This window comes from Xiphophorus maculatus, chromosome 12 (genome assembly GCF_002775205.1).
Source record: "Xiphophorus maculatus strain JP 163 A chromosome 12, X_maculatus-5.0-male, whole genome shotgun sequence".
Taxonomy (NCBI): domain Eukaryota; kingdom Metazoa; phylum Chordata; class Actinopteri; order Cyprinodontiformes; family Poeciliidae; genus Xiphophorus; species Xiphophorus maculatus.
The window spans coordinates 18,450,099-18,478,060 of record NC_036454.1 but is presented as its reverse complement, the minus strand read 5'-3'; the positions used below and the strand labels follow the sequence as shown (position 1 = coordinate 18,478,060).

General features: G+C 39.0%; 1 protein-coding gene across 6 annotated transcripts; it reads left to right on the top strand.

Annotated features, from left to right (window-relative positions):
- Positions 1-63: 63 nt before the first annotated feature.
- acacb (acetyl-CoA carboxylase beta) lies at positions 64-27,817 on the top strand. Of its 6 annotated transcripts, XM_014470600.2 has the most exons (54): positions 64-118; positions 2,151-2,664; positions 7,564-7,696; positions 7,788-7,926; positions 8,036-8,145; positions 8,269-8,350; positions 8,433-8,531; positions 8,643-8,752; positions 9,985-10,095; positions 10,189-10,398; positions 10,493-10,663; positions 10,780-10,941; positions 11,023-11,186; positions 11,479-11,629; positions 11,700-11,803; positions 11,893-11,974; positions 13,203-13,348; positions 13,436-13,586; positions 13,687-13,821; positions 13,945-14,091; positions 14,180-14,368; positions 14,442-14,542; positions 14,935-15,023; positions 15,109-15,233; positions 15,341-15,454; positions 15,536-15,649; positions 16,391-16,480; positions 16,570-16,688; positions 17,070-17,093; positions 18,330-18,470; positions 18,563-18,662; positions 18,750-18,857; positions 18,940-18,996; positions 19,647-19,688; positions 19,802-20,017; positions 20,135-20,290; positions 20,634-20,837; positions 20,918-21,073; positions 21,154-21,276; positions 21,364-21,633; positions 21,744-21,841; positions 22,789-22,909; positions 22,991-23,101; positions 23,694-23,837; positions 23,914-24,034; positions 24,118-24,214; positions 24,286-24,382; positions 24,475-24,610; positions 25,323-25,500; positions 25,590-25,702; positions 25,809-25,963; positions 26,057-26,227; positions 26,482-26,618; positions 26,865-27,817. In XM_014470600.2, the coding sequence occupies exons 2-54, from the start codon at positions 2,171-2,173 to the stop codon at positions 26,995-26,997; spliced, it is 7,251 nt and encodes a 2,416-aa protein (XP_014326086.1). In that variant the 5' UTR covers positions 64-118; positions 2,151-2,170; the 3' UTR covers positions 26,998-27,817. The 6 variants fall into 6 exon arrangements, with proteins under 6 accessions (XP_014326086.1, XP_023198872.1, XP_023198875.1 ...); XM_023343104.1 differs by lacking the exon at positions 17,070-17,093; XM_023343107.1 differs by lacking the exons at positions 64-118; positions 2,151-2,664 and adding an exon at positions 2,940-3,154.
- Positions 27,818-27,962: the final 145 nt, after the last annotated feature.

The window sequence follows — 27,962 nt, the reverse complement described above, 5'->3', positions numbered from 1 at the left end:
ATCTTTGTAGGATTGGGAGGAGCTTAAGGCTTCTCTCCACGGGACTGCTTTACTATCCCTGTCGGGGGAAGGAGGAGCTGGCCGGGGCGGACAGAGGAGGACACGCCAGTGACTGCTGGTAGGTGACATTCACGTCGGCATCTGGCTTGGGAAATGATAAACCTGTGGCTAGCGGGTTTCGCTGAGAGGCCCCTTATTTCTCCCCACCCAGTTAAACAAAAATGATTTATTTTCGATAAAAAAAACAATAAAAACGTGTCAAAGTTTTATAAATGTATGCTAATAAACTATGATTTTCACATCAGTTACCTACCGTAATATTTCGCGAAACTAGCAGCTAGCACAATTGCTTACTTTTTTGTTGCAGTGAAAGAAAATTATCAAAATGTACAGCTATATATGACTAATCACTTTGTAACCATATAATTTCACCTTTAATATTAGCACTGCTATCATGTTGAAAAATAGACATTTGTGGTGCTGATTTTAAGCTCATAATTCGACAAAGAAAGACTCAGATTGCGGATATAATCATAAATCAGCCCGCAGATGACAAGACACAGGAGTCTGACATGTTGTGTATTTCTGTCTGTTGAGGTCGGCGTTTAGCTAAACTCATAATTTATTCTGTTTAATTGAAGGGTAACATTACTGAATTTAAATGTTAACTAACAAAATGTACAGGAACTAGTCGCTGTTTTGCTTCGTTAAGACCTTTATTGTCACTTAGAAATTGCACGTGTTTATAGAAAACATCCTCATGTGATGCCGATACTAACAGAGAGGGTATAAACACCTTCTTGTATTATATAAGGATCGCAACACTCGTTGCAATTGTTTTTTAAATTGCTGTAATTCATTTAAAATATATTTATTTATGTTTTAACTTAGACCATCCAAGTCATAATAACCACAGTTTGTGTGATCTCCATTCTCCTCTCAGAGTTGACCTTTGGCCCACTTTGAGCAGCCACACTTAGCTCTCATGTCAGCTGTTTAGAGCAGCATGTTTACTGGACCTGCATGGTTGGGAAATGTCTCCTTTCAGATCCTGCTGCCATTCAGGGACACATACCCCTCACTGATAAACAGGGAAGAGGCTACAGCTTTTCATTAACACTCATGCTCACATGATTTGGATTATATATGAGCCAGAAACCTCTGAGTTCCTGACTCCTTATTGCTTCTGATTAGGGTCCTAAACAGAAGCCAATACGGCTAGAAAAAAAACAAGTTTTCTCAGTTCACTGAAGTCTGAGACAAGGACATAAAGCACGACTGATTCTGCATGTCTGTGACAATTATCATAACCATAATTCATTTTATTGGGAGTGAATGTAGACACACAGCTGAAACCTGAGCTGCACATACACTGTTTAAGGACTCATATATAGGTCTGGCTTAAAAATAAAATCTCAGATTTTCTTCATACTTGCTTCAATTTCCAGTTTTAATCGATTTTTGTCCTCACTTACCTTTCAGGAAAATTAATTACAAATGACAGAAAATGTCTTCAAAAGGTGGCTCCTGTGAATTAGGGATGGACTATGACGATTCCTGTTTAATTACAGAAATACAGTCAAAATATTATCAGAATAGAGATGCAGTTTTACCAGAAAAAGCATCTTAAAATTATAAGTAAACAGTTACTTCAATGAGAAAAAATCATTGAATGATCAATTCACTGTGTGTGGTTCTTTCTTCAGACTGACAATAATTTTTTTTTATAAAAAATGAAGTATTTTTATAAACTATTATCTATAAAACTTTTGTCAAAGTCATGTCTTGTTATTTTAGTGTTGGAGTTCTCATGAAATTATGACTTTTTTCTCTTAGTTTAAAAACATAACAATGAAAACATGTTGGGCTGGCCTAATATTTCGAAGTAGAGTTCACCTGCAAATAACCACATAAATAGAAACTGTGAAATGAGCTTCTCAACAAGATGGGCATTCTGACACTCTGAATGTGTAAACCTAAGGACTGCATTGGTGAAAATAAAAATCCAGATAAAAAAAATGTCTTAAAAAACGAAAAAATTGATTAATTGTTAAAATTGAGCATAAAATCTTTTCCTTTCATTTTTCACAGATCAAATCAGACTAAACCTTTCCTCTCATTTGATTATCTCTATCTTGTTCTCCTTACAGCCTCAGGAGGATGTTTTTAAATGTTCCTGCTTCCAGCTTTGGCAGTCATCTGGATATTAATATTACTATGGATAAATAAAACCACAACAGCAATGATGCCTGGGACAAATAAGAAATCAGATGAGGAGGACATCTTCACTGCATTGAGGAGCTCCTGTTCAGGCCAGCGTTCGATATCTGCTCCCAAATCCAAATCCAGCAGTGAGTCTGCAGATGTTTCAGCCAAAAGAGCAGTACGTGATCCTCTGCAGGCCTCCCATAAGGTAAATTCAGGGCAGCCGCTGCCGCTGCAGACCACCCAGGAACCCGCAAGAACCGTCAGACCGATGCTGAGCCCAAGGGCTAGGGAGCGTCTGAAGTTCTTCCTCGGAGCATCCGAGGATAATTCCTCAGATGACGAAGTTCTGGTGACAAAACCTCCAAGTGGTGCATATCAACCTGCGGCTTCTGCTCCAAAATCCGCCGCTGAGTTGGCGCCTGCTGATGTGTTACCGCCCAGCTCTTCAGTGCTGAAGTAAGAGTTTGTTAAAGTCGATCCAGTTCCCACTATCAGGGCTCAGCTATGTGACTTTCTAAAGTTTCTGACTAACCTCTAGTAACAGGATAGACTTCCAGGTCCGATCTTTGATCTAAAACTGAGTGGTCTAATATTAGTGGAGCACATATATAGTGTCTGGCAAAACGTTGTTCCCCTTGTTATCACCTGACTGGACAGAGCCGTGTTATTGCTGCCAAACATCTCGGCTCTATTATTGGAACCAGAGCGCCAGTCTGTGACTTTCAGAACTGAAGTTTGTTCGACCTGGGTGACAACACAGTAATCGGGCTTTAGCTGAGTTTTAGATTTCACCCCTTTCTAAAACCTTTTGAAGTTAGCGGATATTTTGTCTTAGGCTGGAAGGGATTTTATTTGATGGCGGACCAGGGGAGTAGTTCAGTGCTTATTGCTATGTGCTCTGCTTGGCGTGCTCATTCCGGTAACCACCATCATGAAAGTGAGGAAGGTAGGATGAACACTGTGAAATATTATTGCTTTTTAATGGCTTAGATCATATTTTACTTTTCAGAAATATTGAATAGATTATGCAGGGTTTCACTGCAACCTTAAAAGTCTGGAAAATGTGAAATTTGCTTGTATATTTTTTTTAGATTAGATGTGGCACAAAGTTACTAAATCCTCTGTTTGGGATCTTTCAGCAAACTGTGCTTATTGAAGGTCTGCATTTAATCCACTGCACTCTGTTCTGTGTTTGACAAATTTACAAGTTATACTTGTAGAAAAATAAATGATCTGATATAGCTGAAAAAAATATATATATACTGCTGATCCAAATAAGTCTAGATGCTAAAAAAGGTGTGAAATAGCCCTAGACTATGCTGACAACTGGAAGTCAATTTAAACAATGTGGGGAACCTATTGTTAAAACCTGACAACTATTTATTGAGTTTAATGTTAAGTTATATTTCCATAATGTTTCAAAAACTGCAGAAAATGTTTAATTTTGCACAGGGAACGAGTCAGGGGAGAAAGCTTTGGTTAAGTCATAAAACAACATCTCAAGCTTTTTATTTTGTTCAGTATATTGTCTGGAGCATTATGGTACGAGTGCAAATTTATCAAGACATGACTATATAGCTTAACTGGCAGACTAAGCAAATAAAACCTTAATCATAGAAGCAGAAAAGAAGCCCAATTAGAAAACCTTATAAGTTGTTGCTATTGCAGTTTTCCATGTATGAGTAGAGCAACCTTTTGCTTTTTAGAGTCATTGCCCTGAAGGTTCTGGGTGGTCTCTGTGCACCCCCCAAGGTTTTTTAACCAGTTTCAGGACCCGACCAGAACCCCTTTGTGTCACACACAAACATGGTTATGTAAGCTGCAGCCTGTGCGTGTAAGCAGATAAAAGAGGATAAAAGAGGTAGAGGAAAAGACAGAATCCATAACAGTTCAGACTCAAACTCCCAAATCAACAAAATTAATTGATCTCCTCAGCCTCCAGTCTGCAATGTTTACAGCTAATGATGAAATTAAGTCAGAACTGTTTATAGTTCTGTTATCTGCTCATTGAGAACCGCTGCTCTTTTGTATATTTAGGTTTATTTATTGTATAAATAAAAAGAAGCTGGAGCTGATGGACCGTTGTTAACCACCAACTTATCTAGACGTCAAAACAAGACAAAGCATTTCTTGAATTATTTCTGTTGCTGTACCTATGTTGAAGTCCTGCAGCTTTTATGTCAACTAAAGGATTTTTTTCTTTTAGTTTGGAGAACATATTAATGATAATAAAAGACAACATTTAAGTCTAGAAGCAACAGATAAATCTAAGTTAAAACAGATGAGTGAGGTTGGTCTCTGCATTGTTGCATATTTGGACTGAGCAGCCAACAATGTGCCTCAGAGGATCTGCAGATATTGTGCTGCTGTTCATGTGGGAGGGGGAAGGGAGGAGGCTGGCTGGCACCCAGGAGGAAGGACTGTGTGTGGAGACCTCTTTGTTTTGGTCTCTGCAGAAATGGCTCTAAAGATCCGCTAAAGAGCCTCAGCTTTGTAAAACGGTGCAAATAATGGAGCGAAATAACTTGTTTCCTTACCTCCAGAGGTGAGTGTTTTTAGAAAGAGGCTTTACTCCCTGCTCTCTGATTAACCCAGTGCTTTGATAGCTGCTGCTGCTTGTTTGGTATGCAAACAGTTAGCTTCTAGTTTCAACAAAAATACAGCAAAAAATAACTGATAGCTGCATGATGGGAGAGTTTAAAACAACAGCTATGGCAACTTCCGCAGACATGTCAAAACAGGAAATAGATTGTTTGCTGGTGTTCACAGAGTTCATTTCACTTCATCGCTCAGTTTTAAGGAAATGATAAGAACATCACCATTGGTAAGTTTTAGAGGAAGGATGTGCACAACCAATAACTTGCTGGGTGTGACCTTGTCATGAAACGGTGCCGTGAAAAGCTGGCATTGTTTTTGCACAAGCGGTTTTTCTTAAAATACCCTCCTCATGATTATGATTACAGTCTAATCGTTCGATACGGCACAAGCCCGTTTAAAGTGACCCTCACCTGCTCCATGCTGCATGCATGCCACTGTAAATAACTCAAAGCTGTAAAAAAAAAAAAAACGTTATCAGGCTGTATTTTAATAGTGGGCAGTATTTCGTCAGCGAAAGGTACAGTACAAGAGCTAAAGTTCACAAGAGCTCAGCCATGCAGTAATGCTCACACTTGCAGGTGTTTTTCAGATTCGACGCGGGTCCGAACATTTATAGGGTAAGTAGGTTTTAATGCATTGACGACAGTAGAGAGAAGCCTCAGATACTAATGGTATGTACATGAAACATTTTTGAATCTGATTTTTGTTGTTTTGCCAAACAAGTAGAAAATGGTTTATTAGTTTTGGCGGTGATGAGTGTGAAGTATGTTAAAAGCAGTAGCTGTCAAAGCTGGGGTAAATCCATGGTTCTCTGTCGAGATATTAACAAAAAAATATATAAAATGGTAACAGATTATCCATCTGCACAGTATGATTAAAATCTGTTTCTACAAATCAATCTACATTATAGCCTTGCAGTTGATGCGGCTGGTGTTGTCATTATATCTTTGTTTAACTGATTGAAGAGCGGAGCCCAAAGAATAAGGAAACTAAACTGCTGCTTAGGACCCCCACCACTCAGCCAGTCCCCAAAAGGCTCCTGAATTCTCATACATATATTTTTGAAATTGTTTTGTTGCATCCAGTCGTCTAGTTCAGTGTTTCCCAACCCTGGTCCTAAAGGCGCACTGCTCTGCATGTTTTAGATGTTTTCCTTTTTTAACACACCCGATGATTGCAGTTCAGCAAAAGCCTGGTAATCAGCCATCATTAAAATTACACTTCTAAAGTCACTCCATTAATGTGGTCTGGGATTAGGGCCACCAAAAAAAAAAAAAAAAAAAGAGTTCTGACTTTAATCTCATAATTCTGACTTTAATTCTGACTTTAATCTCAGAATTCTTTTTTTTTTTTTCGGTGGCCCTAATCCTCTTCCGTAGATCTCGGTTCAAACACTTGTTCCTTCTGCTACAAATAGCCGACTAGGTAATATACTAATTTTTTTGTTTTTAATTAACGAGTAAATACCATGAATTGTGGTATTATTACTTAATGGTTATAATACCACGAGGAGCTCTCCATGTCTTACCATCCACACCTGACTGACAAAGAGATTTAACCCTAAAATCAGTTCTATAAAAAATCCGAATAAGAGAAATCTGACCCTGACTGATTTGGAGTCCATTTAATAGCATTAAATTATGACTCAACAAACAAAACAATCAGTGTAAGTTAGTACACTTGTTCACTATTTCAAAGTGTAAATAAATGTCACAACATTTAAACTGAGAGAAAAAAAAATCTGCAACTTTAAGATAATAAATTATTTCCAGTCTAATAATCCTAAACGTGGATTATTTTTTATTATTTTTATTTTAACACAAACTGTAGAAACAGGCAGGAGACAGAGTTGTGTCATTTATAGTTGAGGAATATTTTGTTAAGGTGCACTTTTCTCTGGTGTCTCATTCAAAAGTTTGTTTAACAGTATGATTAAAAAAACATTAGTAGTTTTGAAACTAGAATTTTAAAGCCTTTTCTAAATTAGTTTACCTATATTCAGTATAATTTCTATTTCTGTAGAATTTCCCTTTTATAAGTTTCTTATAATCAACTGTGAAATTAGTTAAATGAGCCAAAACTTATTGACTCTGCAACATTCATTTGCCTTTGATATATTTATTACTTTGGCTTCAACATTCAAGTTAATAACATAAATATTAAAGTTAATTATTTATTTTCTCGGATTTTCGGTTATTTATTTTTCGGTTATCTGTAAGTGAGTGATAAGAATGCTTTTTGAGAATAATTGTCTTTCATTTGCTTTCTGCACTTTAGGTTTAAAGATCTGTCCCAGAATTAATGATAAAGGGGAAATTTCCCAATTACTCAATATCAAAGTTTTATTTAGTCCAGTTGCAAAACATGTGCAGTCTGACCCAGTGACTAGAAAGTGGAATAAAGGTAAAAGTCTGCATCAGTGTGTCATTTGTTCAATATATTTTCATTTTTGTTACTTTTAAAGCTGGTAAAACTTGATGAAAAGTGAAATCCTGAGTAAATAATTGTCTAAGTTTGTGTTGCTAATAGAGAGTTACATAATGGTGTCATTTTAGAGATAAGATCAGAACTAAAAGAGCTGCACAGTCCATCTCTGTCGTTGATCTTTCCCTCAGGTTTTTGATTTTCAGCACTGTAATTCACTTCAACTCTTTGTGCTCCTTTGACATAGAAAAGACAGGTAGTTAATAGATCTGAGCAAACTCACTTTCACTATGTCGATGGCCAAAATACAGACCTTTAACTTTTCCTGTGTAGGCCTAGCATGTCTGGTCCTCACTTGGTGAAAAAAGGACGTGAACACAGAAAGATGGATCTCCAGAGGGATTTTACGGTGGCCTCTCCTGCTGAGTTTGTCACTCGTTTCGGTGGCAACAGGGTCATAGAGAAGGTAAGAGTAAAAGCGCTTATTTGGTTTGTTTTTATGATCCAGAGGCAGCTTTCGAAGGCTAGTCAGTATAGCTTCTATTTCTACGACACAGGTGTTGATCGCCAACAATGGCATTGCAGCAGTCAAATGCATGCGTTCTATCCGTCGCTGGTCCTATGAGATGTTTCGTAACGAGAGGATCATCCGTTTCGTGGTCATGGTCACTCCTGAAGACTTGAAGGCTAACGCAGGTCATTGTGCTCTGTTACTCAGCTGTTATTACCACAATCCTATGCAAGTTACAGTGAAAAACTAATGAACACAGTGAGTTTGACATTTTCTTTTTTTTTCCCTGTGCAGAATACATAAAAATGGCTGACCATTATGTGCCTGTGCCCGGTGGTACCAACAATAACAACTATGCCAACGTAGAGCTGATTGTCGACGTTGCAAAAAGAATCCCAGTGCAGGTGCAATTCTGTCTGCCTCAAGGCCTAAGAGTCTAACTTATTTAATTCTTCATTATCTCCACGATAACAGACAGAAGTCCCAAATAATCATATATTGTTTTATACTTTTGTTGTTTTATGTAGGCTGTGTGGGCCGGCTGGGGTCATGCATCTGAAAACCCAAAGCTACCTGAACTCCTGAACAAATCGGGGATAACATTCTTGGGTAAAACTTCCTCTAAAGCTTCACAGCCTTCATTGGATTTAGTCCCTTCTCTTCATCAGTCTGAGGTTGCCATGTTTCTCAGGTCCATCCAGTAAAGCCATGTGGGCTCTTGGGGATAAGGTGGCTTCGTCCATTGTTGCCCAGAGCGCTGACATTCCCACACTTCCATGGAGCGGATCAGGTGATTCATTACTTGGCCTGACAGGCAAAGTTCACACAAGCCTATTTTTACAAAGTCGAACATTTGTAGACTGGAACTTGCTGGACACTTGTTTATGTTTAATGTGTCCAGGTCTGAGAGTGGAGTGGACGGAAGAGTACCAAAGACGGGGATATGTAATCAGCGTTCCTCCAGAGGTCTATAAAGAGGGCTGTGTTCATGATGTAGATGATGGTCTGGCAGTAAGTGTATTAATTAAAAAAAATCTATTTTGTCTTATTTTACAAATGTCTCTAATGAAATGTGGATACACTGCCCTCCACATTGATAGACATGAAAAGAAATCCATCTTTTGTTGCACTTCTATGTTAAAAAACAAAGTAATTATTTAAAAATGATCACCCTGCTAGTTCTTTCTACAACATGCATACATAGAGAGAGATCTTTGACTATCTCTAGTTGTATTACCTCTCTACATCATCTATAGTCCTGCATCCTCCTCAGCTTCTCTTCAGCTCACACCACAGTTTTTTTTTATTTGGATTTAGGTTTGGGGCCTGAGGTTGATTTGGTGTCTGGAAAACATCATTTCTGATGATATTTTGGAAGCTCAATGTTGTTGTAGAGTTGGAAGCATTCTGGTTGCAAGTTTGCCTTTTTGGGGGGTTCCAACTACTATTAGCAACACAAGCTGGTAATATATTTTTCACTATTTTACAGATTGAAACACACAAAAATAAAACATTTTTGAAATTTGATATTTTAAAGCATTGCATGTGACACTGGTTTAACCTTCAGAACTGCTTAGCCTGTAGTTCATCCAGACAACTTTCATTATATTCTTAAAACATAAAGCCATATTGGTTACTGAATTAGACTTCCCTACTATTATGAGTCACTCAGAGGGTGTTCTTGCTTGTCTGACTTCAAAATCCAACTTCCAAGAACCAAGGAGAATGGACCATTACAATTAAAGTCCAAGTGGACCTCAGGAAACTCCACCCATTTACAGTTGTGATTGTAGGACAGAAAACGCTTTTTCTTAAAAATCTAGCTGCTAGGGTATTTAATGGTTTTTATGGAGACTTTGCCAACTTCTTTTGTAACTCGGATCATCCTCCTCACAATCTGATGTGCAGATAAACTTATTCCTCTGACTGTATGACCAAGTTTGGACAAGTAGCTGTTTTCTTTCTAACTTGAATGATATATTATTTTCCGTTTTGAAGAATGGCTAAAAGAAATAGGCTTTTTTTCTAATCATAGTTACATCAGTTACGCATTGAAATTGAATAACTGTCTTCAGATTAAGATTGGACAATTTCTATAATAACCAGTGATAATCAGTCTGTGATTATGGTGCTCTAATAAAAGATTATTTTAAGGCTTTTTATGCATCTTTTTCAGGACTGCCAGTAAGTGATGAGGTCACTGCTTTTTTTGCTAAATGCTATAATATATTTTCTCTGTTCAGGAAGCTGAAAAAATAGGTTATCCAGTCGTTATCAAGGCCTCTGAGGGTGGAGGTGGAAAAGGCATCCGAAAAGTTGAAAATTCAGATGAATTTTCAAGTTTCTTCAGACAGGTTTGTGTTCTTATGGTTCATGAGCCAAAACATTTTATTTTTGTACAATTCGCTTCCTGCATTCAACTCTTCTTTTGTTCTCTCTGACTGCAGGTGCAGACAGAGGTTCCAGGATCACCCATTTTTATCATGCAACTGGCTCAGCATGCAAGGCACCTGGAGGTGCAGATACTGGCAGATGAGTACGGAAATGCAATCTCCCTGTTTGGACGGGATTGCTCCATCCAGAGGAGGCACCAGAAGATCATAGAGGAGGCTCCCGCCACCATTGCTCCCGCTTCAACCTTAGAGCAAATGGAGCGGGTCAGCTTGTCTCTGTGTGTACTTTTTATATGGCTGATTAAAGTTTTGCTGTGTTTGAGAACAGTTTTGTTTCTTCTCTCTCTCTCCAACCCAGCATGCAGTGCGGATGGCCAAGATGGTGGGCTACGTCAGTGCCGGAACTGTGGAGTATCTCTACTCAGAAGACGGCAGCTTCCACTTTTTGGAGCTGAATCCTCGCTTGCAGGTGGAACATCCGTGCACGGAGATGATCGGAGATGTAAACTTGCCAGCTGCCCAACTTCAGGTAGGCTCCAACTGTGATTTAAAAGAAGTCAACAAAAAAAGGTTGCAAATGTAAACTGTAGACCCTCCTTGCATCAAGACAGTTAGGTCTTTAACAGTCAGTGTTTTATCTGGTAGATTGCGATGGGCATCCCTCTGCACAGAATTAAGGATATCCGAGTGCTTTATGGGGAAAGTCCGTGGGGTGACTCCATCATCAACTTTGAAACTCCAGACTGCATTCCTATTCCAAGAGGGCACGTTATTGCAGCCCGCATCACCAGCGAGAATCCAGACGAGGTAAAATTTAATTTCAGCCCACAGCTGTCTGTTTTGCATTTCTGTTTAACCTATTGATTGTGATCACTGGCTCATCCTCAGGGGTTCAAGCCCAGCTCTGGGACTGTGCAGGAGCTGAACTTCCGCAGTAGTAAAAACGTCTGGGGTTATTTCAGTGTGGGAGCCGCTGGTGGCCTCCACGAATTTGCAGATTCCCAGTTTGGACACTGTTTTTCGTGGGGAGAGAACCGAGAAGAAGCCATCTCGTAAGCCTCTTTTAATGATGACTGATCTTCATGTAATAAAGCCTTTGGGTGTTTTATTGAATGTGAGTTTTGAGTAAATAATGTCATATCTATACTGCTGTTGTAGCAACCCCTAAAGTAATAAAACTAAGTGGAAATTGAAGAGTCCTGTCAACTTTGTTGAACCTTTACACGTTTGTTCTAATTAATGCAATAATAAAACATGTGCAATAAATCTATATAAGGTGACATTTCTAAAAATATCTTCTTGTAGATGAACCAATATTTGAAAAGCGTTTCTGATATTCTGCAGAAACATGGTGGTAGCAATGAAGGAGCTGTCCATCAGAGGAGACTTTAGGACTACAGTGGAATACCTCATCAAGCTTCTGGAGACTGAAAGCTTCAGAAACAATGACATCGACACTGGCTGGTTGGATCACCTCATTGCAGAGAAAGTGCAGGTCAGAGTCTTCATCTAGAGCCGTGTGTTTTATGGTTGCCTTGTGTTTAAGAATGGTCCTCCTTCTGCAGGCAGAGAGACCAGACACCATGCTGGGCATCGTTTGTGGAGCTCTGCATGTTGCTGATTTCAGCTTCAGAAAGAGCATGTCAGACTTCCTGCATTCCCTAGAAAGGTCAGTAGATATTCTCCTGCCTCACTGAAGTCTCACTGTTACACTTACTGTGGGTTTAAATAATGGGCTTTTATATCCTTAATCTGCAGAGGCCAGGTGCTGGCAGCAGACAGCCTGCTCAACTCTGTCAACGTCGACCTCATATATGAAGGAGTCAAGTACTGTTTGAAGGTAGCTCCTCTACTTTTGCATTAATACCTCCTGATGGTGTACATTAGCAGTTTTTGTGGCACATTTTGTCTTGTTGCAGCCACAAACTTCCATGTATTTTGTTGAGATTTTATGTGATAGACCAATGCAGCTGCTACAGAGAGTATTCTTTATATTATAACTTTTATAATAACTTCTGTCACATTGAATGAACTTTGGCTGGACAAACACATGAATATGATTTAATTGTATCTTTGAGGGTGTGTGAAGGATTTTTTTCTACAATGTGAACCTTTGCACTTTGCAAAGTTTTTTTCAGACTAGCAAGTTTTCTTCCAAGATTGCCTTGTGCTTAGCTTTATCTATCTTCCCATCAACTTTGACCAGTCAAAGAAAAGCATCCCCACATCATGATGCTGCCACCAACATCGACCATTTTTCTTCTCTGCTGCACATAGCATTTTGTTCGTAGGCCTAAAGGTTCAGGTTAAGTCTTATCTGAACACATCAGCTCGTTCTAGTTGTTCTCTCTTTTTCCTACATGGCTTTTTGCAAACTGCAAAAGGGGCTGCTTGTAACTTTCTTTTTGACAGTTTTCCATATTGGTCATATTTATGAAGCCCTCAACTGATAGTTGCCCTGTAAACTCATCTCTGCAGCAAAGTTGCCATGGTGTTTCAAAATTTTGCTCTTCTTGCCTGGCCTTTTAGTTTATGCACACAATTGTGCCCAGGTCTTGCTCAGTTTGTAGTTGTGCCATACTCCTCTTGTTTTTATTTTTGGAGGATGATTTAAAGGGTGCTGGACTGTTTTTTTTAAATATTGTTTATAATATTGTTTTATAATCTAACCTTACTTCCAACATTACGACAACCTTTTCCCAGGCCTGCATACTGTGTTTTTTGGTGTTCATGATGTTTCACTAATGTTTAACAAACCTTTTGAAAGGTTCACAGAACAGATGGTTTTATTCTGAGATTAAATTACTCACAGGTGGACTCTATTTACTAAATAAGTAACTAGTGAAGGTATTTGAAGGTATTTGATGATTTTATTTAAAGTATTAGAGTAAAGAAGGATGTGTTTGTTTTTTTCCCCCACTTGGTCCTTTTGCACTGCTTTGTGTGGATGTCAGTCTATTACACAACATCCCATTAAAAAAAATCATTGTTTGTGGTTTATTGAAGGAAAAAATTAAAGGCCTATGAAAAAATGTTATGTTATAAACTGTCCTCTATGCTGGCTTCAGGTGGCTCGCCAATCCCAGACAACTTACGTCATCATCATGAACGGCTCGGACATTGAAATAGACGTTCACAGATTGAATGACGGGGGTCTTCTGCTGTGTTACGATGGCAACAGCCACACCACATACATGAAAGAGGAAGTAGACAGGCAAGACTTTCACTGTGAGACCCACAATACTTGTCTATCTATCTGACTTCATGTTTGCTCATTTCCCATATTGTTTCATCGTTGTAGCTACCGCGTCACTGTCGGCAACAAGACTTGTGTGTTTGAGAAGGAGAGGGATCCCACAGTGCTGAGGTCTCCCTCTGCTGGTAAACTGCTGCAGTTCACAGTGGAGGATGGAGATCATATTTTTGCAGGAGAACCTTACGCAGAGATTGAGGTTTGACTGATTCTGGGGGGAAAAGAAAAATGTCCTGGTTGTGTTTGTGTTTACTGTCCATTTACATTTTACTCCAGTTTTGAATATGCTTTGTTCTCAGGTGATGAAGATGGTGATGACTCTGACCGTGCCGCAGTCTGGTTGTATACACTTTGTCAAGAGGCCAGGGGCGGTTCTGGAGCCCGGTTGTGTCACGGCGCGTATGGAGCTGGACGACCCCAGCAGTATACACAAGGTACTTTAACTGTCACTTTATGAAACAAAGATTGTTTTTTTTGTTTTTTTTTCCTATTTTGTGATTTTCACGCTGATATTTAAGGCAGTGTTTTTTTTTTATTTATTTTGGTCCCTGATACAGGTGGAGCTCAACACAGCCACTCTGCCACCCCAGCAGCCGCTGCCTATGGTTGGGGAAAAGCTTCATCAGGTGTTCCACAATGTGCTCGAAAATCTGGTCAGAGTGATGGACGGGTATTGCCTCGAAGAGCCTTACTTCAGCACAAAAGTGTGTATTTACCACTCTGCTGTCAAATATACCTGAAAAATACAAACACAAGAACTTCTGTTGAGCATTTTCATGTCCCTTTGTGCAGCTGAAAGAATGGGTCGCGACCCTGATGAAGACCCTAAGGGATCCGTCTCTTCCACTGCTGGAACTTCAGGAGATCATGACCAGCGTGGCCAGTCGTATTCCCCCTACTGTGGAAAAGGACATCCGGAAGGTCATGGCTCAGTATGCGAGCAACATCACCTCTGTCCTCTGCCAGTTCCCCAGTCAAAGGGTAAAGTCATTCAGTGACCACATGCTGACTTTAAACTGCATTTTCTTGATAATTATTAACTGTTTGATTTCAGATTGCTAACATTTTAGACAGCCATGCAGCCACGTTGCAGAGGAAGGCTGACCGGGAGGTTTTCTTCATGAACACTCAAAGTATTGTTCAGCTAGTGCAGAGGTGAGTTGACTAGTTTTTGCAAAATATTGAAAGTACTATTAATTTAAAGACATGTTATTTAATTTCTAGCCTGGGCCTGTCTGCAGATATCTCATTATTATTTACCAGTTTAGATCCTTTCTGCATAAGTTTATAGTTGGTTGTGTGATGACTCCAGGGGATTTAACCATTTTTATTTGATTATGTTTTTAGGGATGCACAGATAAAGCTACCCCAATTGTCTTAAGTTTGGTTGATCTGTGACTGGCCAATACTTAAATGTGAATCTGATATTATTCACTGATCTTATCTGTATATGCAAAGGTCTTATAATCAGCCACTGAACCCTTCTGCTTTGCATGTTTGAAATGGTACAAGACATACAGCATGACAGAAATGTTATATTTGTTCAGATATCGCAGTGGAACCCGCGGTTACATGAAATCTGTGGTTCTTGATCTGCTGAAGCGGTACCTGCAGGTCGAGATGCAGTTCCAGCAAGGTAACAGGACTTGCTTTAATAACCACATGTTTTAGCTGAAGATGAGGTTTAGCTGAAATACTCACACCAAGTTTCTCTCTTGCAGCTCACTATGATAAGTGTGTGATCAACTTGAGAGAGAAGCACAAACCCGACATGAGTCCTGTGCTTGACTACATCTTTTCTCACGCTCAGGTGTTCAAGAAAAACATCCTGGTGACGATGCTCATTGTAAGGCTCTCCTTCTCCAGCACAAATGGTCTTAAGTTGTTATTCTTTGTACATCAAGAGGTGTGATTAGAAGTACCGATGTAATGTGCGTTTGTGACTTTGTGTAGGACCAGCTGTGTGGACGTGATGCCACCCTTGCAGATGAGCTCATGGCTATTCTAAATGAATTCACGCAGCTGAGCAAGATGGAAAATTCAAAGGTCGCACTGAGAGCCAGACAGGTTAGTCCCCTACTAAAAGAAATATACTTTTTATTTTGTAGCACCATAACAAGACAGCTGAAGTAACATATCAACTCTTAGGTGTTGATTGCCTCCCATATGCCATCCTATGAATTGAGACACAACCAGGTGGAGTCCATCTTCCTGTCAGCTATTGATATGTATGGCCACCAGTTTTGCCCAGAAAACTTGAAGGTGACACCGACCTCCATCTCTTCATTGTGTATTTTGTTTGCTTTGCAATGATGTGTGAAGACATGCTGCTTCGTGCAAATAATATATTTGAGACTGTAGCTGATGTGATGTGATCTCCAGCTTTCATAGAATTCTGTACATATCAGAAAAGATTGTGATATGAAATTCACAACTTATGGAAATATGGCTAAGCCCAGTTATTTGTCATAGAAAAAACATCCTAGTCAAATTTAAATATCACTTTAAATCTTAATCTGCCAGAGTTATGAGATTAACTGTGCACTACAGCATCACCAGCTCCTGTTCTCACTTATCAAAATTTGATATTACTCAAAGGTAGCAGCAGTGACCGGTATTATTGGTCATACCTGCAAGTTACACTATGCAGACATTTGTTTTTATGCAGTGTTGAGTATTAACTCCCCTTGACTTGCTGAATTTATAACGTGGCTCCAACTGCAGGACAGCCTCACTTATTTTCTGATCAGTTAGGGCACTCACAGAGTCTGTGTAAGACATTAAACCTTCAGCCCAAAATGGTCAGAAACATTAATTTCTTTGACTCTGGCACATCCAGTCTTGGTGACAAGACTGGATGTTTCATAAACTGTGGTTTATTTTATTCACATTGACACCCTCCAAACCTGCCAAGATAATCAGTGCGACATCAGCTTTAGCCTCGTGACAGTCCCTGCTGCAACGTAAACATCAACTAAGGAGTACGTTTTCTATTTGGTGCAGAAACTTATTCTCTCCGAAACCTCAATTTTTGACGTCTTGCCCAACTTCTTCTATCACACAAACCAAGTTGTGTGCATGGCTGCTTTGGAGGCAAGTTGAATCAAAGTCAAACTAAGTGATTTTTCTTCTTTTTGATTTCTTTTTAGTTCTGAATTTTTAACTGTTTTCTACGCTTCCAGGTGTATGTTCGCAGAGCATACATCGCCTATGAGCTGAATAGCATCCAGCATCACCAGCTGCTGGACGGAACGTGTGCCGTGGACTTCCAGTTCATGTTGCCATCATCACATCCAAACAGGTGATGGGGTTCCCTTTGATGACGCAACCTGTTCACCCTCTTTCTTCCACATGTGAATCGAAATAGCACGTTAGCACAGCATTAGAGGATGTGAAGCTGTTTCTCTGTTGGGACCTTTTCCTGATGTAGATTAGGTGTAGACTAAAGTGCTGAATTGTTGTTTTGTACTCAGTAGTGAAGGCGGAGAGCAGTCTGTATGCTGATGCCACAGCTGCTTATGGCTAACTTGGAATGCAGACAGTTTTTTTCCCACTCAATAATAATATGAATGTGCACAGTTTTGTAGAGAATGCTTAAATCTAATCCTTCTGCACAAAGGTACCTTCAGGTTCCCCTTGATCACTCTCTGCTAATATTCACATCTCAATCATCTTATTTCAGAGGGAGCAGCCCTACTCTGAACAGGTAGAGTAAAGCTCCTCCCCACCAACCAGAGCACTCCATGGTCTCTATAAATGTTTCACAGCAATGCATGTTGGATGCACCGTGTCGCTTTTTCCCTGCCGTCGACCTAAGGTTCTTCTAACAAACCCTTTCTTATTCACATTACAAGCCAAGCTTCTCTAGTTGTCCTGTCGTTGCTTCTCTCTTTTTTTGTGTAAAGCATTTCTGAGCAAAAGTCCAACTTTTATTTGTGTTATGTTTCTTGTAAAAAAAACAAAACAAAGCAAACGAAACCTTCAAGCCTGAGATTTCAGTGATTGCTGCTAAATGTTGAGCTTACAATCTCCAGAATTGGATTTTAATCATAAAATCTTGATCAGGTTTCAGGATTTCATGGCAATCTGCTCTGGGTAGGAATTCTTAATTTCCTTTAATTCAGCACGTGAATTGATGGCTTTTGAATTTTGGACTTGAACAGGTATCACGGACCTATGACTCATAATTTGGAGATTTTAATTTTAATTGGTCAAACATTTACATCAGGATGTGAAGTGTTTGTGACTTAAGGGGGATTTAAAAAAAAATAGTGATTTCTTTTTTATTTTAAATTTTATACATATATGTATTTTTTTTAACTTCGTATCACATCAAATATTTTCTCGTTGTTCTTTTCATATGTTCATAATTGCATATGTCATATCTTTTCAAAGCTACAGATTTTACTTTGTCAAGCAGCAGACCAGCTCATTTCCGATCACTTTCATGACTCATGAGATCCAAATCACTGGAAGCCAGTTCCAGGCTAAAGACTAAAAGGAATTCTGCCAAACACATTGTAAAATAGCCTTGATTTACCATGAAATAGCACTGGCCTACCAGTCAAGAAAGTGAAAATAATATTTTCTTAAAAAATCAGTAAAATGTGATTTTGCCAATTACTTACTCTGGGTTGAATACAGATGTTTGTCACATGACATTTTGAAAAATTTAATTGTTGTGAATAATGTTGCTAGCCGTAGCAAAAGCTGTAAATGGGATTTTAGACTCACACTGGACTTGTATAAGGACTTTGTAGCTAAGACTTCAGACTTGTACAACCTTGACTCTGCGGGTTTCATTTGTGTAAAGTTTGTTGTACTTTGTTAAACAAAAGACAACATCTCTACCTGTTTTATTGCTCTCTGTATGAATTTCTGCACATTTCCTCGTAGCACTTTCTCTCCCTGAGATCATTTAGTATCTCTGTTTCCTGTTTAGGCTTCCTGTGGCAGCAGGCGGATTGGGCCAGTTTAAGGTTCAACGGCAGAGCAGTGAGCTGCTAATGGATGGAGCCTTTTCTCCACCTTGCCAAAGAATGGGAGCTATGGTGGCTTTCCAGTGCTTTGACGACTTCAAAAGGTCACTGCTCTCTTAAATGATTCATCCTGTTCAGCACTTGCAGTGAACATATATATAAATAACAGGGATGTTACGTTTGTTGATCCTTTCAGGAATTTTGATGAAGTACTGTCGAGTTTTGCTGAACAGCTCGTGGAGGGCGCTTCGTTCTTAGAGTCCTGCTCTAGTTTCTACGAGGAGGAGAACATGAAGGTGGGTTTGTCGTTCTGTAAGTGTTTGCCATGAAGCAAAAATGTAACCTGCTTCTGCAGCCAGGAGTTTCTCCTCTGTTCTCTACAGAACAACAGGGAGAACCCCATCCACATCATTAACGTGTCGATAAGAACAGCAGACACCGAGGACGACGACGCCTTGGTGAAAGCCTTCACTGCCTTCGCTCAGTCAAAGGTCAGAGGTCATGTCTGAAATAAGACTATCATTTTTATTTCAACTTTTAATAAGCCAAATTTGTATTCACATATATTTACAGAAAGCCATTCTTTTTGAGTATGGGATAAGGAGAATGACCTTTTTGATTACTCAGAAGGTAAACATTTCTGAAACTTATTTTCTATTCTCTTTTTTAATATATTTTAAACATTCATTTGTTTTTATAATATTTAAACCGTGATCACTTCAAAATGATCATAATGCAGTGTATTCCAACAATTGTTGTATCACTTTTATTGTTTAACTATATTGTTTTGTTAGTTTTGCTTTAAAAGCCAAATATAACTCAGAATTACTAAAACAACTAACATTTATATTAAATTAATGCAGCTTGCTTACTTCTCCTGCTTTATTTCATTTAATAATGGGATGTCCTGGTTAAGATGGAAGGCAAACATCTAATACCTAAATATATAAACCAGAAAAACACAAGGGTAAAGATAAAATAAACAAGATAAGAAAAAAATGACCTGTATCTTACAGCTTAATTATAACCACGTTTTGCCAAAGCTGCTGAATACATGTTGTAAAGATTATGCCACGTTTTAGAAAATGTTAGAAAATTTGTTGTAGTTAATTTTGTAAACTAATATTTGAATATTGAAGCAATATTTGAGCAGGTTTAATATTATACTAATGTAATAATGTAAGAACAAGGACTTATTTTAATAACTGCAGTCGAGGAGCATCTTTCTACATATTTTTACTTTTCCTGAATATTTTTATCTCATTGTTTGTTCGATTCAGAGAGAATTTCCAAAGTTCTTCACATTCAGAGCCCGAGATGAGGTGAGTTTACTTTATCTTAACCACTGTAATAAAAAACAAACAAAAAAAAACAGCACATTGGCCATCTAAACAGATGTGGATTCCCCCTTCTCCATTTTGTCACTTCTTCTCAGTTCCAGGAGGACCGAATTTACAGAAATCTGGAGCCAGCTCTGGCGTTTCAGCTGGAGCTCAACCGAATGAGGAACTTTGACCTGACAGCAGTTCCCTGCGCCAACAAGAAGATGCACCTGTACCTGGGAGCGGCTCGGGTCCAAGAGGGCGCTGAAGTGACGGACTACCGCTTCTTCATCCGGGCAATTATGCGCCACTCTGATCTCATTACAAAAGTAAAAAGAAACTCAACCAAGAAACTGCTGACTTGACTTTGTGTTTTTGTTAAAAGGGGTTGGGGGATCAAAATTGTGATTATATAGTTGCATCTGATGAGCTTTCTTTATCATCAGGAAGCTTCATTTGAGTACCTTCAAAATGAAGGGGAGCGGCTCCTGCTGGAGGCCATGGATGAGTTGGAGGTTGCCTTCAATTACACCAGCGTTCGCACAGATTGCAATCACATCTTCCTTAACTTTGTCCCCACTGTCATCATGGACCCATCTAAAGTCAGTTTGCAGTTATTTCTTCTACTTACTGTAAATTACTGAAGCTTGCAGAAAGAGCGGTGTCTCATTTTATTTCGCTTGTTGGTTTATCAATAAAATTCACTACAGTTTAAGGTTGTGACTTGAAAAAATGTGTAAAATTTCAAACAATGTGCTTGACTTGGTACATCATACACCTTCTTGTATGATGTACAATGATTTAATTGTTGTATTGATCAGTTAATTATCAATAAGAAACCTTTCCAGTTTCTTATTGTATTTAATGTAATCTTTATTGCTTCACTTGACAAATTCTTTGCTTTTTACTTTTTGTTTATCTTTATTCTGATCTTTTGTCCATCAGATTGAGGAGTCTGTTCGCTCCATGGTGATGCGCTACGGCAGTCGTCTTTGGAAACTGCGGGTCTTGCAGGCTGAGCTGAAGATCAACATTCGCCTGACACCAACTGGAAATGCCATTCCTATCCGCCTGTTTCTCACTAATGAATCAGGCTATTATTTGGACATCAGCCTGTATAAAGAAGTCACAGAACCAAGCTCTCGACAGGTGAGGACTAAGCATTTATTAGAGATCTTGTTATCTGTGCTTTGTGGCTTAAATTCATCCCTTCAACTTTGCTCGTGCAGATCATGTTTCAGTCTTATGGAGACAAGCAGGGTCCGCTGCATGGCATGCTGATCAACACTCCTTATGTGACCAAAGACCTGCTGCAAGCCAAGCGCTTCCAGGCTCAAAGCCTGGGCACCACATATGTATACGATGTCCCTGAGATGTTCAGACAGGTACTGCTTATTCACTGAACTGCACTTATTTCTGCTGTGATGACCTGCATAGTTTCACTTTCCTTAAATTGTTATTTCAGGCATTATTCAAGCTTTGGGTTCCTGGAGACAAATGTCCTAAAGACGTGCTGATCTGCACGGAGCTCGTTCTGGACCCGGAAGGTCGACTTGTTCAGATGAACCGGCAGCCTGCAGATAATGACGTAGGACGTTTAAAAGACAATCCAAATCTACTACCGACCTCTTCCTGGTGATGAAACGCTAACATTCATTCTTACGTTTCCCCTCAGGTGGGAATGGTGGCCTTTAGGATGAAGATGAAGACCCCAGAGTACCCAGAGGGCAGAGACATTATTGTGATCTGTAATGACATCACTCACATGATCGGCTCGTTTGGTCCTCAGGAGGACGAGCTGTTCCTCAAGGCATCAGAGCTGGCCCGGGCTGAGGGAATCCCCCGCATTTACATCGCAGCCAACAGCGGAGCTCGCATCGGACTCGCAGAAGAGGTCAAACATATGTTCCAGGTGGCCTGGATTGACCCTGCGGATCCCTACAAGGTCACTGCCGAAACAGATTTCTGTTTTTAAATATTTTAATTTGTGACAGAAAATGAGATATTATGTTTTGTTAACATTTTGCTATATCTTTCTTCTATTTTCTTCTGCAGGGTTTCAAATATCTTTACCTGTCACCCCAGGACTACACCCGGATCAGCTCCACCAACTCCGTTCACTGTCAGCATGTAGAGGAAGGAGGAGAGTCCAGGTGCAATACTTGCTTTACCTTCCAATAAAAGCACCTTTTTGAATGTCTGACTGATGCTGGAGAGCAATGTATTTCAAAACGTATTTTTGGTTTCTTAAGTAATCAGGGTTCTGGAAAAGTATGGAAAATTTTAAACGTATTATGAACTCTAATGTTAAAGCTCCAGCAGAATCAGGATAAAGTGAGACTTCTAATCATCTCTGGATTATGACGTGTAATCACCACACAGTATTTTAAAAAATCTCACCAAAAATTGTCTTCTTATCGTTGGAAGGTGCAAAAAAGAAAAAACAAACATACTGTATATATCAGTGTTGCAAAATATCCAGATTGGTGTAAATGTAATAAATGTGCAGAAACGAGAGTGCCTGTACCTGTTATAAAAATTTATATTTTGATGCCATATTTTATTATTCCTAGTATGTATTATTATGATTTCATTGTCGTATTGATCAGTTAATTATCTAATTTATTATTGATAACAAGGAAAGTAATTCTTGTGTTTCACCCAGTTTAATCAGTAATCAATTTAAAATCATATTATTTGAAGATAATTTTTGTTATTCAGCTCAACCTGGAGCTGAATAACAAAACTTATGACTCACAAACCCCAAACTTTGGGAGTCATGAGTCCAACAGAGTGAACCACTGGCTTTAAAAGCACTGATACCCCAAATAGTGTAAGGAAATACACAAACTGCCCTTACACAGATGTTGTTAGAAAGGTTTAGTAATTGAGAAAATTAAAATTTGTAGTCTGGAAAGGTCTACGAATTTAAAACTCAAAATGTTTAATCATGCTGCTTATTGTGGAGCCAGGGTGATGCACAGACATGTCATTAATTTAAAAGTTTGTAAAACCGAATTAAGTTTTAAACTTTGTCCTATTTTGTTTTTTTAATGTGAGATAACTACAGTGCCTTGTTAATTTGCCTTTCTCGTTACAGATACATTATCACTGACATCATTGGGAAAGACGAAGGTCTTGGTGTTGAGAACCTGCGAGGTTCAGGCACTATCGCGGGGGAATCTTCTCAGGCCTACGAAGAAATCATCACCATCAGTATGGTGAGGAGGACGTGTGTCTGATTTCTCTTGGAGGACAGAAAGTGCAAAGTCCTTCTGATTTTCTCCCTGACTTACGCACAGGTGACGTGTCGAGCTATAGGAATCGGAGCCTATCTGGTCCGTTTGGGGCAGCGAGTGATCCAGGTGGAGAACTCCCACATCATCCTGACCGGAGCTGGTGCTCTTAACAAGGTTTGCTTTTCTGATTCCTCCTGTTTTTTTTTAATCAGATTAAAAGAAAAATGTAGTTTTTAGAGAGTTTGTGGGAAATACCTTAATTTGTGCAGATGTCATGATTTTATTGTTTTTGCAGCATGAAGTGTTTTTTTATTGTACAAGGGAGCCAAAGTGAGGTGCTTGGTGATGAGAAATAGAAATATTTAGAGCTCAGTTCTGTTATAAAGTATATTGGTAAATGTTTTCTCTCTGTGTTGCACAATAATAAACTCTAAATACAGACTCATAAATAAATCTTAATTTTAAATGTAAGAAACTGAACAGAAATACAAAAGAACACTTTAAATAAATGATCATTAAGCTAACATTATCAATATTAGTTGGCATGATAAAAATAACAATGGTGATGTAAATACATAGTGATGTTGCTGTATTAAAGAGAAAAACCCAATCTTCAGGTAATTTATCTCTTTTTGACTTTTATCGGCCAGTGAGTCTAGTGCAGATTTTTCAGGATATGAAGCACTTTTAACCATTATTCTAATAAATAGTTTTATTCTCCTCCATCAGTAATCAGTAAGCCTCTGTTTTTTTTTTTTACATCCAGGTTCTGGGTAGAGAGGTCTACACCTCCAACAACCAGCTGGGGGGAATTCAGATCATGCACAACAACGGTGTCACACACACAACTGTCCCTGATGACTTTGAGGGTGTCTTCACCATCCTGAAGTGGCTTTCTTACATGCCAAAGGTTCTGCCGGATATTTGGATCTGAACACAGTTGTGGTGGTCAGGTCATTCACTGACGTTTCTTTACGTCCTCACAGAACAACCACTCCCCCGTCCCTGTTAGAGCAACCACTGACCCAGTAGACAGAGAGATAGAGTTTGTTCCTACTAAGGCCCCTTACGACCCCCGCTGGATGCTGGCTGGCAGGCCTCACCCCAGTGAGTTACGCCCTCCAAACAGTGTTTATGCCTAATGCTGATAACCAGCCCAATAATTTCTTTATTTGCGTGTAAATTTTTAGTGTCAAGAGGTGTGTGGCAGAGTGGATTCTTTGACCACGGCTCTTTCATGGAGATCATGGGGTCCTGGGCTCAAGCTGTCGTCGTAGGAAGAGCAAGGTAAACTGATCTGACATAGTCTTTGTGTTAAATTCATCTATAATATGAACATGTTTTCTGCATTCATGTAGGTTGGGAGGAATCCCCCTCGGTGTAATTGCTGTTGAAACACGCACGGTTGAGCTCACCATCCCTGCAGATCCTGCAAACCCGGATTCAGAATCTAAAGTAAGTCAATACCTCTAAAAATTTTATTTTTGAGGAGCTGCCTTTCTAAATAATAAAACTTAAAACTATGATTGTTTTTGTGATCTCATCAGGTTCTGCAGCAGGCTGGCCAAGTTTGGTTTCCAGATTCTGCTTTCAAAACAGCTCAGGCGATTTGTGACTTTAACCGTGAACATCTGCCTCTCATGGTCTTTGCCAACTGGAGAGGCTTCTCCGGGGGGATGAAAGGTGCAAATCCTTTCAGTTCTGCATTTTTTTCTGGTTGCAACACTTTTAGACTGAACTAAAGCTGCATGTGTTTCAGTCTTGATGTGTGGATCATGAATGCCCTTTGAGAAACTGGGTTTTTACTTGTGCATTATTTCATTTTCTTTGTCGCTTTCTCTTTGTCACTACATATTTTAACTACATAGTTATCTTTGTCTAGTTTTTAGAGAAAATAATAACCATTCCTGGAATGATGATCAACCTAAAGATAAATGCAAAAACTGAATTTACAGTTGTGTAACAAATATTGCAGATATTATTTATGTAGTTTGTGTGAAGAAATGGGTCGAGGACTCATCCATGGGGAACACCCTTGTACATTGATAGAAACAAATACAAAGTAACTCCTGTAATAAAACTCTGTTGTCTATCAGAAAGATTGTTTCTGAAACACAGACTGTTACATTTGTCCAAACCTAAAGCTGTATTCTGAATAAGGAAGGATCAAATGTGCTTAAGACTTTTTATTTGTGAAACCTTTCCTCTGCTGTTAGCAAGAAACATCAATATGACTTTTATATTTTATACCGTCTCACTTTAGGTTAACTTTTTTCATCCTACACACTTGCACTCTTCAGTCTGTAAGAGAAGTTAACCAAAAGTAAGATTGCAAACACTACAAATTTATGCTGTAGATCTGGAGTAACTTTGTTTTTTTATTTTTTTGTTATAGATATGTATGACCAGGTGCTGAAGTTTGGAGCCTATATTGTGGACGCTCTGCACACTTTTCACCAGCCAGTGTTGGTGTACATCCCACCCTATGCAGAGTTGAGAGGAGGATCCTGGGTGGTAATAGATCCCACCATCAACCTGCTGTGTATGGAGCTCTATGCTGATAGGGAGAGCAGGTATATTTTCTAAATGGTTCTCGATAGAGATCTGTGATTATAAACATATTCTTTATACTTCATATTTGTGGTCATTTTATTTGATTCAGAGGTGGCGTGCTGGAGCCTGAGGGCACAGTGGAGATTAAATTCAGGAGAAAGGACCTACTAAAAACAATGAGGAGACTCGATTCAGTCTATGCCAGTCTGGTTGAGAACCTCTGTAAAGCCTTTTTTCTGTTTCTAATTCCAAAAACATTCTCAAGTTCACATTTTACATTAGAAGTAAAAAGAGATTCACGGTGTAAGACCTTCTTTTGTTATTCCAGCTTCTCCAGAACTGTCTGACAAGGAGATCAAAGAATTGGAGAAGAAGCTCAAAGCAAGGGAGGAATTCCTGTTGCCCATCTACCACCAGGTGGCAGTGCAGTTTGTCGATCTGCACGACACTCCTGGCAGAATGCAGGAGAAAGGGGTGATCACTGTGAGTTATGATATGACTGAAAAGTATAAAAGTCGGAAATGTTAAGGTGAGTAAGCTTTTTAAAACTAATTTGACCTTTTCTACTTTTAACAGGATATTTTAGACTGGAAGCAGGCGCGGACGTTCTTCTACTGGCGTCTGCGGCGGCTCCTGTTGGAGCAGGTGGTCAAGTGTGAGATCATGGAGGCCAACAAGGATCTCAGTGACGGACACATGCAGTCGATGCTGCGGAGATGGTTCGTTGAAACGGAGGGAACAGTCAAGGTGTGTGAGTGCATTCAGAGCTTCAGCACTTCGGCAGCTCGTACAGAAAAAAAACACAACCTATGAAAAAAACATTGTTCACATTTCTGAATCTTTTTGAACAGCATTTATTTTATTAAGATGATTTACTTGCTCTACTTAATTAAATTGACAATTTTCTAAATAGTTGTATTGTTGAACTACATTTAGGCATGTAGTAATAAAATGTAATTGAAGCTGAACTGTACTAATGGGGTGTGTGTCTGCTTTTACAGGCTTACCTTTGGGATAACAACCAAGCAGTGGTGGAGTGGCTTGAGAAGCACTTGTCCACAGAGGACGGCACCCGCTCAGTCATTCGAGAAAATATCAAGTACTTGAAAAGAGAAAATGCTTTAAAGCATATTCGTGGGTACGTTCAGGGTATCATAGAGGACATCATATTTAGCATGTTAGGTTTCTTGATTTTAACTTTGGATATGAGAATGTTTGCCTAATATCACATTTAGTTTTAATACAGTTATTTCCCTAATTATGTAAAAACAAAACACATAACAGAAGTTTTAAAATAACCACAGTCGATTTTAATTTAGACTTCACTAAATTCTGCATTATGTTGACTTTCCTTTCACTGCTATAATTGTGTGTTTGTGTGCAGCTTGGTGCAGGCCAACCCTGACATAGCAATGGACTGCATCATCCACATGAGCCAGAACATTTCTCCCTCCCAGAGGGCCTCGTTGTCGCATCTGCTTGCGACGATGGACACCACCAGCACCAGTCCCAGTTAAGCTCTTGGACTTTACCAGGTTGTGTTGTTTAAAACAACAAAATATTTTTTGTAATAAGTTGTACTATTGAAAGTTGCAAGCACAGAGTCGCTTTAGTGTCGAAAGGTCCAGGACGTAAAGCTAATTGAACATTATTGGGGATTTCAGCACTGAAGTACTTGTATTGCTTTTGTACCAAAAAAAAAAACAAACGCACAAGGACAGTGTTAGAAAGTCTGAGCTGTTGAGTCACCTTTTAATGTTCGCCACGATCCACAAGTATGTTAGTGCCTTTTTATGTTTAAATGAATTGTTCAGACATATTACCGTTTCAGTCCAGGAAGCCTTCATCTCCATTCAACAGCCTGACACTGTAATGCACACTTCACTTTGCTGTATTTAGCACATCAGGGCTCTATGTTATGACTTGAAGTCAATGACGTTTTGAATTTTTGGATTGTCTGAAGCATATTGGGGCTTTATAAAATACAAATAACTTTATTTTTGGCCTCCAGTTATTGTTTCTAGTTAAACCTATAATATAACGTGAGTGTTTGTCTTCAAATGTTTATAGATACAATATAAGGTCAGATGCCACTCTTTGGACTGTTTTAATAACACTTTTGAAAACGTGTGTCAAAAAAAAATTCAAAGTCAATCAGTTTTTTTCTCTTGTTTGAAATATGAAATATGAAGATATAGAAATTATAAAAATGTAAATATTGATGATTGTTTTCAGAACATTGTATATCATACCGTTTCTATTGATTCTGGTTCTCGTATCATTTGGAGTAGTGAATTCTGTTGACAAAATAAAAATGGCTTCACAACAACATAAGTATGAGTACTCTCTGGCCGACTGATTTTATCACAGTGGCAACGTTGCCACACCTTCTGGCCGTAGACTAGACATAGATTTGAGCAAATTATGTTACATCGAGGGATTTTATGCCTGCTATAAAACATCCTCAGGATGAATAAAAACT

Bases quoted from the DNA above. Each gene is read 5' to 3' on its own strand.
- acacb (XM_014470600.2), top strand. From the start codon at position 2,171: ATGTTCCTGCTTCCAGCTTTGGCAGTCATCTGGATATTAATATTACTA. The intron at 18,663-18,749 runs GTGGGTTTGTCG...TGTTCTCTACAG, and splicing joins ACGAGGAGGAGAACATGAAG to AACAACAGGGAGAACCCCAT. The intron at 20,018-20,134 runs GTAAAAAGAAAC...CTTTATCATCAG, and splicing joins ACTCTGATCTCATTACAAAA to GAAGCTTCATTTGAGTACCT.